At 40.4% G+C, this 12720-nt stretch overlaps 1 protein-coding gene across 1 annotated transcript; it reads left to right on the top strand.

Moving 5' to 3' along the window:
• Window positions 1-11234: 11234 nt before the first annotated feature.
• Window positions 11235-11604, top strand: LOC125409765 (non-histone chromosomal protein HMG-17). Its single transcript, XM_048448927.3, has one exon. It carries the CDS (start codon window positions 11235-11237, stop codon window positions 11505-11507), a length of 273 nt encoding a protein of 90 aa, XP_048304884.1. The 3' UTR covers window positions 11508-11604.
• The last annotated feature ends 1116 nt before the right edge of the window (window positions 11605-12720 follow it).

The raw sequence follows: 12720 nt of genomic DNA, 5'->3' as shown, positions 1-12720 counted from the left end.
TAGAAATTAATCAGCTTAAAGTCCTTGCTAAAATATGGTTTCAATCAGAACCAAAATCTTGCATGTATTTTGCATTTTTTCTTCCCTTCTTTCATAGCTAAGCTTTGTGATTTTTAAAGAAAAACAAGTGAAAACAAATGGGTAGTTGTCAGGCACATTTTTAAAGATGAGAAGAATTCAGAGGCATGTGTACCTTTTGAGGGAGTAGTAACATAATTAAAATGAGCAAGAAGACACACATGGCTGGAGAGATAGCTCAGTGCTTAGGAATACTTGCTGCTCTTGAGACCCAGGTTTGGTTCCCAGAACCCACATCAGGCAGCTCACAACCCTCTTTAACTTTAGCTGTAGGGGATCTGTTAGCCTTCTGGCCTCTCTGGGTACCTGCATGCATGTGTGCACATATACACATTAGATAAGTAAAAGATACAAATGACTTGCTGATGATATTCTATTGGCAGTTGTTTCCTCCCATTATCAAAATTAGTCCTGTACAGCTCAGTGTCTCACCAGGTTCTTGAGGCAATATGGGGTAAGCAGGAACAATCTTGAAGATCCTTGGCGCAGAGATGTGTTGTAAGCCATGAGATAGTCAATCAGACTCAGGCCCTTGCTCTTCCTGGTACTGTAGATATAGCCAAGAACCAATGGTTGAGGAACTCGTAGGTCCTAGGGGGATGGATGATATCAAACTTCTCCTTAAATATACACCTGTGCCTATAGATTAGTGCCCAGCTCTAATTAATCTCAGCTCTCATCAGAGAAACTCCTTTGTGTAGTGCAGGGTAGTTAATGCGGAAATGCACAGCTAGCCTGTGGAATGCTCAGCCATTACTATAACATGCACCTTTCCTCAAACTCAGAGTATTTTGAAGAGGTGGTTGAAAGATTTTAAGAGCATCACAAGTTGGACTCAATGTGTTAATTACAAAAACAGACATGAAATTGAGAAAAGAGTTGGAGGCGTGTGGACAGTGGAGGACCCAGGAGGCGAGGCATTAGAGTGGGTGGTGAATAGAATCCAAGTACATTGTATGTGTGGTGATCTTTTAAAAGTAAATTCAAAAACATTTACAGTGGAAAGGAATTTATTCTCTGATAGTGTATATCCATTGCTCGAATCTTTGAACAGTACAAAGAGATAAAATTACAGCTAACGTTGAAGTTGAGGTAATGTTCTTTTATTCTTATTTAACAAAGATTTGTTTATTTAAATTAGGGATGAGTGGGTGAATGATGACTCTTGAGAAATCCTTTTAAAACCATCCCTTTCAATCCTTTCGTGAATGGCATCAATGGATTTTTTTTATATCATCCTCTGTTTTAGTGAAATTTAAACTCTCCTTTTTTTTTGTCTCTAAATTTACTTTCTGTTTTATTGTTAGTTCTTTTTTTTTTTTAGTAAATTTTATTAAATTATAAAAGTTTCCATTTCCACCCCCTATTGTTAGTTCTTTTAAAAAATTTATTCTCTCATATTACATCCCATCCCCTCCCTTCTCTCCTCCCAGCCCCTCCTCCCTGTTTCATTTCTGGAAAGGTCAGGGCTCCCTTGGATAGCAACCAAACACGGCACACCAAGTTGCAGTAAGACTAGGTGCCTCTCCTTATATTAAGGCTGGGCAACCCTGTAGGAAGGAAAGGGTCCCCAAAGCAGTCAAAATACTCAGTCAGCCTCTGCTCCCACTGTTGGGAGTCCCATAAGAAGACTAAGCTAACAACCATAACACATGCAGAGGACCTAGGTCAGTCCTATGTAGACTCCCTGGTTGTCAGTTCAGTTTCTGTGAGTCACTATGAACCCAGATTAGTTAATTCTGTGGGTTTTCTTGTGCCGTTGACTTCTGGCTCCTACAATTTTTCCTCCTTTTTTGCAGGATGCCCTGAGTTTCACCTAATGTTTGTGAGTCTCTGCATTTGTTTCCATCAGTTGGATGAAGCCTCTCTGATGACGATTATGCTAGACTCCTGTCTACAAGAATAGCCAAATATATTAGGGGTCATCAATTGATCTCTCTCTCTCTTTCTCTCTCTCTCTCTCTCTCTCTCTCTCTCTCTCTCTCTCTCTCTCTCTCTCTCTCTCTCTCTCTCTTTGCTGGTTGTGTCTGGTTCAATCCTGGGTCTGTGGGTTCCTGGCCCTTCAGGCATTGGCATGGGTCTCAAGCTTGACAAGTCATTGGTTGATCACTTTCACAATTTCTGCAGCACCTTTAAATCCCTGCACATCTTGTAGTCAGGACAAATTTTAGGCCAAAGGTTTTATAACTGGGTTGGGGTCCCAATCCCTCCACAGGAAATTTTGTCTAGTTACAGGAGATAGCTGGTTCAGGATCCGTATCCTCTAGAGTCTTAGCTAGGGGATCACCGTTTTAGATTCCTGGGAGTTTCCATTAACTTACTAATGTTTTCCATAAATTCTTCACTAGTGTTTATAATGTGGCTGTGAGGCAGATGGTATATGTATCCCCCCGGCACACACACCTTTTAGTTTTGATTTTTCAAGACAGGGTTTCTCTGTGTAGCCTTGGCTGTCCTGGAACTAGCTCTGTAGACCAGGCTGGTCTTAAACTCACAGAGATTGCCTGCCTCTGCCTCCTGAGTGCTGGGATTAAAGGTGTGCCACCACCACCCGGCTATATCTTCCCCTTTTAATTATTAAAGTTTTGGTAAACACATTCTTTGTGGTTTAGAAGGAAATTGTCTCTGTCATGGTTTTAGTTAGACCATGGTTGTGCTAACTTCATCAAGAAAATTTGGAAGCTTGTCATTTCACCTCCCCCACATACTAAGACTAAAAACTAAAAATTAGACATTTCTTTAAAGTTTGTCAGAACTTGTCTGTAAGATCCATTGGAGAATTGTTGTGAAGGCTTATGAAAGGGCTTTTGACATATATGCTTTTGACAAATGTCATTATAAAATCTCACCTACTTGATGTATTTTGATTGTGTAACATCAACTGAATGAACGAAGCAAAAGAGTACATAATTCCATTTACACAAAATTGTAGGAAATGCTTCTCGGTCTGTGTCAGAAAGTAGGTCATGGAGTCAGTGTGATGGGGAGGGTTGGGTGGGAAATGATGTGAAGGTGGTTCTACTGAGGACCACAGGCAAGCTTTGGAAGTAATGTACATATTTATTGTCTTGATTGTGGTGGTAGTTTTGTGAGTGAATGTGTGTGACAAAATTCATCAAATTATACATTTTAAATAGAGTGGTCTTCAGCTGTTTTAAGCAAGGGTGAACAACAAATACCATTAAAATTCTACAATTTTAGCTAGATATGGTGGAACATACTTGAAACAGCAGCACTTGGGCATGAATGCAGGAGGGCCAGAAGTTCAAGTACAGCCTGAGCAAGTGAGAACTGTCTTAGAAGAGAAGAAAATGTTATATGTCTGTATGTGTGTTTCCAGATCCTCCTCAGCATTCTTAAACTAATGCAACTAACTTAATGTCTATACCCATGCCCAGAACAAAACAATGCCTCTTTTTTAGAGAAGACATTGGAAGTCCTAGGAAGCTATCTGGGATGAAATATTGATAGATTCATGTTCATAACCCAAACTTTGTTTTTATTTTAAATGGAATAATCAGGAGTCCTAAACTGCATAAGCCTCGTCCTTGGCCTTACCATTAGCAACCTATACTCAAGTCACAGTGGCATAGGTCAGACCAGGACTTCATAAGTTTTTTCCACTTATAACCCTTTTTCACTTGAGATATTTTTAGATAACTTGGCTTATATGTGTATAAAATAGGCATATAAACAAAACATTTACTTATCTTAACTCTCAAAGATTTATTTTAAAGCAGTTTTTGCTATACATATAAATTTCTCGTTTATTAGTGATTGGAAGCAAAGTACTATTGATATAATGTTTACTTTTACCCAAGCAATTAATTCTTTTTTTTAAATTTTTTTAATTAATTCTTTTTTTAAAAAAATATTTATTTATTAAAAATTTTCACATCCTCCCATTTCCCTCCCACTCCCTCCACTCCCCTTCCCCCTCACTCTCCAGTCCTAAGAGAAATCAGGGTGCCCTGCCCTGTGGAAAGTCCAAGGCCCCCTCTCCATCCAGGTCTAGGAAGGTATGCATCCAAACAGACTAGGCTCCCAAAAAGCCAGTACATGCAGTAGAATCAAAACCCGGTGTCATTATCATTGGCTTCTCAGTCCTCTCTCATTGTCAGTCAAGTTCAGAGAGTCCGATTTGATCACATGCTTGTTCAGTCCCATTCCAGCTGGCCTTGGTGAGCTCCCATTAGATCAGTCCCACTGTCTCCGTGGGTGGGTGCACCCCTCATGGTCCTGACTTCCTTGCTCACGTTCTCCCTCCTTGTGATCTTCATCTGGGCCTCGGGAACTCAGTCCAGTGCTCCAATGTGGGTCTCTGTCTCTATCTCCATCCATCGCCAGATGAAGGTTCTTTATCAATGGTTTCTCAATCAGCCCCCATTTCAGGAGCATAGGGGTAGGGGTGGGCTTGGGGGAAGGAGAGAGGGGGAGAGAGAAGGGAGAAGGAAAAGACTGAAGAGAGCTTGGGGGAGTGGGAGGGTGGAGATGGAGGAAGGGCAGATATAGGAGCAGGGAAGAAGTTATCTACATTAAGGGAGTCATTTTAGGGTTGGCAAGAGACTTGGCTCTAGAGGGGATCCCAGGTGTCCACGGGGATGTCCCCTGATAGGTCTTTGGGCAGCAGAGAAGAGGGTGCCTGAATTGGCCTTGCCCCACTAACACACTGATAATTATCTCGAATATAACTACAGAATCTTTGTCCGGCAACGGATGGAGATAGAGACAAGTCCCTCATCAGAGCAACAGACTGAGCTCCCAAGGTCCAATTGAAGAGCAGAAGGAGGGAGAAGATGAGCAAGGAAGTCAGAACCGCGAGGGGTTGGTCCACCTACTGAGAGAGTGTGCCTGTTCTAATGGGAGCTCACCAAATCCAGCTGGATGGGGACTGAATGAGCATGCGATCAAACCAGACTCTCTGATTGTGGCTGAAATGCAAGCAACTAAATCTTTTATTTATTTATTTATTTATTTATTTATTTATTTATTTATTTATTATGTATACAATATTCTGTCTGTGTGTATGTCTGCAGGCCTGAAGAGGGCACCAGATCTCATTACAGATGGTTGTGAGCCACCATGTGGTTGCTGGGAATTGAACTCAGGACCTCTGGAAGAGCAGGCAATGCTCTTAACCACTGAGCCATCTCTCCAGCCCCCAATTAAATCTTGACTAACTATTTGATGTTGGTGAACCTAGATTGTTTTCAGTGTTTTTCAGGATTGATTGATAATTTTGATTTTCTAATTATCAATGTTGAGAACCAATCCACATAAATAGATGTATGAAGCAACAACCATATGTTTAGGGCCATTGCAGAAATTGCTAGAAATTCTGTTCTATTCCTAAATTAAGATTTCTTTAAGGACTAAAAAAAAATGAAACTCAAGTCAGGAACTCAGCATTTTTTTTTTTTAAATCAAATGTTCTAACACAATATAGTCCAAAGAGTCACTAATGTGGTGCATTCTGAAGAATTACAACAGGAAAATATTAAAAACCCATAGCCATTATATTTTCATAAGAGCAGAAAACCTTCTGAACAGTAAAACCGTGCGATTGGAAGCATGCAGTAGTGTGCCGCTGAGGGGTTGCTAGAACACGGATGCTCTACACTGCTTTGCGAGGTGCAGAGTGAGCGTTCTGCGCCTTCACAGTAAGACTCTCCAGTGCAGTTGTCGTGTGTGTGAACACTTCCAGGAACATGCTTGATTTAGAATTACTGTTTTGTTTCCAAATTTTACACAGTGCCCATGTGTGACCCCCATGTGATCTTCACATGTGAGCTAGGGCTCACACGGCGAGGACAACACCTGCAGGCTTTCATTTTCATAGTGATCAACTTTCTTTTCTTTTTTCTTTTTCCAACACCGGGTTTCTCTGTAGCTTAGAGCCTGTCCTGAAACTAGCTCTTGTAGACCAGTTTGCCCCGAACTCACAGAGATCTGCCTGCCTCCGGAATGCTGGGAATAAAGGCGTGCGTCACCACCGTCTGGCTATGAGCAACTTCTGACTCCACATAAGAGCAGTGGCTGGAATTTACCAAGAGAGCAGGGCAGCCCTGTTTTGTCCTCCCTAGTCCGGGAGTAGTGTATACAGTGAGCCTTGGACCTTTCTGCCCCCAGAAAACAGGTTCTCATGAGGACATAGTGTTTCTACAGTTAGAAAAGCAGATGGAATCACATTCTCTGTTCTTTTTCTAAGATCAGGCCCTGGTTGAAGACATTCCTTTCTTGTTGCTTCCCTGCTGTGAGGGAGCTTTGCTTGTCCTGTTACCATGTAAAGATTAGCTTGCATACCTATAACTAAATCAGTACACTTAGGACTACCTCATCCCACTTGGAACACTGTGTGTGACTGTATCTCAGCCCTGCTCTGCCTCTTCTAGATGGAAGCCTCTTTTGATGGAAGCCATATGCCTACACTTCACATAGGCACGACATACATGGTTTTAGTTTATCAGCTGAGCTTCGTGTGATAAACTTCACTGAATTTAAAGTTTACTTTAGTGTGTGAGCAACTGATAACAAAGTTAATTATAGAAGTTATGGGTCACTGAAGAAATATAGCTTGTTATGTCTTAATCATTCTGTGTTTACTTGTAAGTTCTCTTCATGTGCTGCAGGGGGAAGGGTAGACAGCCGTCAGCCTCTACAGTTTTCCAAAGGCAGATAGCTGCAAGTCTGGTTGATGATTCAAACTAAATGGAACATTCCATAGACACCACGCAGGTTCCAGTGGGTTATAGGTTGGCTCTGTCAGCCTCAAGCTGAAGGAAAAGAAACCAATACTTTTGTTTTTGTTTTGGGTTTTTGAGACAGGCTTTCCCTGTGTAGCCCTGGCTTTCCTGGAACTCACTTTTTCTTTCTTTCTTTCTTTCTTTCTTTTTTTTTTTTTTTTTTAGAGCAGGCGGACCTTGAACTCACAGAGATCTGTGTGCCTCTGCCCCCCTAGTGCTGGGATTAAAGGCATGAACCACTGCCTGGCTTGGAAGTATGCTCTTATATACAGCTTTATTTTGGTTTAATAGATACCCGTTGCTTTGTAAACAAATACCATTTGTTAATGCTTTTTGCATTCTTTCACCTTGACTTTAACAATCTCTGCTTGTTATACCATCCTAATGCCTCAAAATCCATAGCACTGTCTTCCAGATATGACAAGGAAACTACATACACCCATGAGATCTCAAATCTCAATAATATGGCTGCCTAAACAAACCTTAACAATGACCAATGACATGCCAACATGGATGGGAGAAATCTTAAGGGGCCCCACACCTAGATAAAGAGCTACAGGCAGTTAATAACTACTGAGTGAGGGAGAATCAGCCTTCCCCAGGGAGGAACCTCGTAAATGGTTATCCACTACCAAGCAGTCAGTCCTAAAAACATTGATGCAAGCAGCAGTGAACAGGCTCAACACGTAGTCATGAAGTATTCACATACATTTGTAACAATAACAATTCAAAAAAAAGAGGCTGTGAATTTGAGAGGGAGTGGGTTTGGGAGGAGTTGGAGAGAGAAGAGGGAAGGAGGGGGTATAATCATATTTTGCTTAAATAAAAAATTAAAAATACATAGTACTGTCTTTGTACTTATTTAGGTACCATTTCCACATCGACTACCCTTGGTTAACTTTGACATTTAAACCTCCATGGCATTTATTGTGTGTCTGTATATAAAACTCAACATAGGCTGATAGAATCATTGATGATTTAGAATCATTGCAACTAATCCAATCCTTTGTTAAGCTTTTCATCCTTTGAGGAGGTTTTATATATATATATATATATATATATATATATATATATATATATATATATATAAATTAAAAAAATTCCTGTTGCCTATAAGTGAGGGAATCAGATTTTGTTCTGAAAACAAATGTTATATATCAGGTAAGCACATTATAAATCAGTTTTGATTTCTACATTATTCTGAAGATTTAGAGAGTAAAAATCCTTGTGCTTTTGACTTTATCCCATGCCATCTCTGACAGTAGGTTTGCTGACCTTGACATATTTAACTATGGATGGTTAAACTATCCTCGATCGGAGGATTGATTTGTGAGGAAAAATGACCAGGTAGAAACTAGGAGGAAAATATCTGTATTACAAAGCACCACGTGCACAGCCCATGACCTACAGGAAAGCACTGTATGCGCAGTACACGGCCTACAGGGAAAGCAGCGCACACACAGGGGAGACTGGAGTGACTGCATGTCTTTAGTATCTGCATCATGCACTCATCTAGTGAATTTTGGTGTACACGCTCCCTGACAAATGAAGGATTGTCAGCAGACTGGAATAGAATAGTCATTCGTATAGTATATTCACTCTTACTCCCATGTTCTCTGAACTGGAATTAATGCCTTCCTTAGTAAATGGGGCCATGCCTCCTGTGAGTCTTTATTTTCTTTGAAGTCAGTGAGCAGGGGTGATAGCTTAGTGATAGCTTGATCAACTGGGACCTTTAAAATTCCTTGACATAAACCCTCTCTTTCCTTTGCCAATCTGGCTGATTGCAAACTAGCCACATGGTTACACAACATTGGGAAATAAAGAAAAGTAAACACATTTAAGCATTCATAATTTTTGTGGCTTAGAGATAGCACTTGCTAACATGCAGCCTGTAATTTTCTAGTCATTTTCTTAAATAATATGTTACATGTAGAAAATACATATAGAGTGTTTTCTTGCCAAACTTAATTGAAAATGTATTGAACATATTTGTTAAGTACCAGTTCTGCACTATGTTGTTTAACAGTGTTCTTAGTAATTATATTATGAATGTTATTTTATAGTAATGAACTCTTAAGTAAAAACAAAGCTAGAGTAATGTCGCCACTTAAAAACAAACAAATAAGCAAACCCATTTGCTCCTTCTAAACACCATGCATCTCTTGCTGTTAAAATGACCATTTTGAAGTCATGGCGCTTCATTTAGGACTTTATTCTTTCACTCTCAGTTACATTGTTATGTATTTATCCACAATAAAAAGAAGAAGAAAACATGATCGTTAAAACTAGACTTTATCTGCATTCCATTCTTCCTCATGGTCTAGTGTTACTCTTTCTGTTTTTCTTTCTAAATGTTGTGATATATACCTACATATGTTTGTTTGCTTACATATGTGTATACATTCATTCTTCTACAAAATTTGTGATTTCATTTTTCTTTGATGCTGAATAGCATTCCATTTTACACATGTACAGGATGATTCTTATCCAGTCATCTGTGGTAAACAACTAGATTTAAGTTGTTCGTTCTCTTTAAAACAGGGGGAATTCAAGGCTGGTGAGAGTGAAAATTTAGAAAGCCATTATGGAAATCAGCTTGGAGTTTCCTAAAAAAAGTAAAGCTAGAACTACTACTATATGACCCAGTCCTTCACCCCTGGCACACACCCAGAGGACTTACCAGAGAGACTCTTGTACTTTTGTGTGGATTGCTACTTTATTCACTGTAGCAAGGAAATGGGACCAGAATAATAAATGTTTTAAATCTATTTTTAGAAATACGTGATGATCCTTTATCTCCATTACACACAATTAGGAACTGTTCTTAGAAGTATTTGAAACTTGAGAACACTGATCCACAGTGGTTGAGGGATTAGACCTGGAGGCCTAGCTTGGGCTCAGGAAGTTACCATGGATGCGAGTGTTATGCTACCATCTAGGAAATCCCATCTTGTTTCTCCTCATCATGATGGATGAGGGAAGACTGCTTAGGAGGAAGGTTGGGATCAGTGAAAGTGGGGTATGAGAGAGGGGACTAAGGTACGAATATGATCACAGTGCGTTATATATGCCTGTATAAAACTGGCGATATAAAAGAAATTCAAAAATTATCAGATGACCAAACACTGTAAGCTACAAGCCCTACCCTGTCCCCAAACTTTTGCAACCTCAGTGGAACTCTGAAACACAACTTGCCACAATACAGAGAGGACCAAAAGGTGAGTGACCTAGCAGAACACCACACTCTTAGGCACTCCATAGTGGGACAAAAGCCTGGAGCCCCTCCCCCACATGCCTCAGCTTCTCAATCCAGCCAGCAGGGCAGTTTCCTACAAGTAGGCCACCCCAATACCACCTTTCATCCACATGAACTTGCAAGCTACAAGTCCCATCCTGCCCCCAAACTCACCTATCCTGCAACCTCAGCGGAACTCTGATACACAGAAAGGACAAAGAGAGAGGACCATGAGAGAGGGTCAAGAGAGGAACTCTAAAGCACAATCTGTGACTACGCAGAGTGGACCGAGAGAGAGAACCAGGAGAGTAGACCAAGAGAGCAAGCTAAGAGAGACCTCAGTGTCTCCCTGAGACACAGACATTGACAATACAGAACAGACCAAGAACAGTTCCCAAAGATGCAGACAGCCACTGCAAGGATTGGACCAAGATGCAAAGACACTGTCAGCATCAATTGAAGGAAGGTAGGTGCCAATGCAAGAATTCATTTAACAACCTAAAAAACAGGATGGTAACACCAGAACCCAGTGATCACACAACAGGAAGACTTGATCATCTTAACCCAGAAGAAGAAAATGATTTTAACTGTAACTTTATGAAGATGATGGAGACCTTTAAAGAGAAAATAAAAACTCCCTTAAAGAAATGGAAAAAAGGCAAACAAAAAAGTTGGAAGAAATTAATAAATCTCTCAAAGAAACCCAAGAAAACCAAGAAGAAACAATCAACCTGGTGAAGCAAACAGTTCAAGACTTGAAGACTAAAATAGAGGCAATAATAAAAACACAAACTGAGGGAATTCTGGATATGGAAAATCTGGGCAAATGAATGGGAACTACAGAGGCAAGCATAATCAAAAGAATATAAGAGATGAAAGATAGAATCTCAGGTATTGAAGATACCTTAGAAAAAATTGATTTATTGATCAAAGAAAACATTAAATCCAACAAATTCTTACAACAAAACATCCTGAAAATCTGAGAAACCATGAAAAGACCAAACCTTAAAATAATAGGGATAGAACAAAAAGGAGAACTCCAGCTCAAAGGCAAAGACAATATATTCAAAAAATCAATAGAAGGAGCAGTGTGAAGAAGCAGCGAGAACGACCCCGGGGACGGACCCGAGCCCTGCACTGCTGCAGCCCCGCGTTCAGCGCCGACGTGTCCCGCCATGCCCAAAAGAAAGGCTGAAGGGGATACTAAAGGAGATAAAGCCAAGGTGAAGGACGAGCCACAGAGAAGATCGGCAAGGTTGTCCGCTAAACCTGCACCTCCAAAGCCAGAGCCCAAGCCTAAAAAGGCCCCTGCAAAGAAGGGAGAGAAGGTACCCAAGGGGAAGAAGGGGAAGGCCGATGCTGGTAAGGATGCCAATAATCCTGCAGAGAATGGAGACGCCAAAACAGACCAGGCACAAAAAGCTGAAGGTGCTGGAGACGCCAAGTGAAATGTGTGCGTTTTTGATAACTATGTACTTCTGGTGACTGTACAGTTTGAAATACTATTTTTTATCAAGTTTTATAAAAATGCAGAATTTTGTTTTACCTTTTTTTTTTTAAGCTATGTTGTTAGCACACAGAACACTTCATTGTTTTGGGTGGGGAGGAACATGTGTCACTAGCAGTGTCTCCCAAGCTGGATGAATGATGGTTCATGATGGAAAACATCTTTCCCTGATAATTTTGAAAGACTCCTCTTGGCTTCCAGGAGAGACGTCCTGGGGACATGTTGACATATGTGGCCACCATGGCACAACATGCCTTGTGTGGGAGAACTAAGTTCGTTTTTATATTCTCCTCCCCCTGTACCATCAACATAGACTTAACTCCCTTAAGACCAGAGACCTGTTGGAACCTGATCCCCAAAATTGGTTTGCCAGTCTGTTGGGCAATCTGGACTTTGCAGTGATATCATTGAATGTCCTCAAAAGCGCAGCGGTTCCTTTTATAGAAGACTGTGGATCTGCAGATTGATAATTCTGCCATTTTTATTTCATTTCCTGAAAGTCAGGGTCGGCTTGTGAAAAGTTGTGAAACAACATCCTCAATGTGAAATGTCAGCCCTCACTCTAAGCTCCTCCCCCTTTTCAGAGCATCCAATGAAGACTCACCGGGTTTTATAGTGGCTTTCTGATTTTGGTAGTCGATACAAGAAGGGAGTTTGGAAGTTCTTGTATACTGTTACTGATTGTCTGCCCATGTTCTGCCTGGAAAACCATGATTGTTTATGGAAAGTGTCTTTAATAAAGCTGGGTACAGTTTGGCTTGGAAAAAAAATCAATAGAAGAAAAATTTCCCAACCTGAAGAAGGATATCCCTATAAAGGTACAAGAAGCTTACAGAACACCAAATAGACTGGATCAAAAATAAAAACGTCCCCTCACCATATAGTAATCAAAACGCAAAGCATACAGAATATAGAAAAACTATTAAGAGCTGCAAAACAGGATCCAGCCTTCTGTAGTATACAATAAACACACCTCAACCTCAAAGACAGGCACTACCTCAGAGTAAAGGTTTGGGAAAAGACTTTTCAATCAAATGGACCTAAGAATCAAGTGGAAGTAGTTATCTTAATATCTAACAAAATAGATTTCAAATGAAAATCAATCAGAGGAGATGGAGAAGGACACTTTATATTCATAATAGGAACAATCCATC

Source organism: Myodes glareolus, chromosome 27, assembly GCF_982192425.1.
Source record: "Myodes glareolus chromosome 27, mMyoGla1.1, whole genome shotgun sequence".
Lineage (NCBI taxonomy): Eukaryota > Metazoa > Chordata > Mammalia > Rodentia > Cricetidae > Myodes > Myodes glareolus.
The sequence above is the reverse complement of the archived record's forward strand: the minus strand, read 5'-3'. Positions and strand labels throughout refer to the sequence as shown.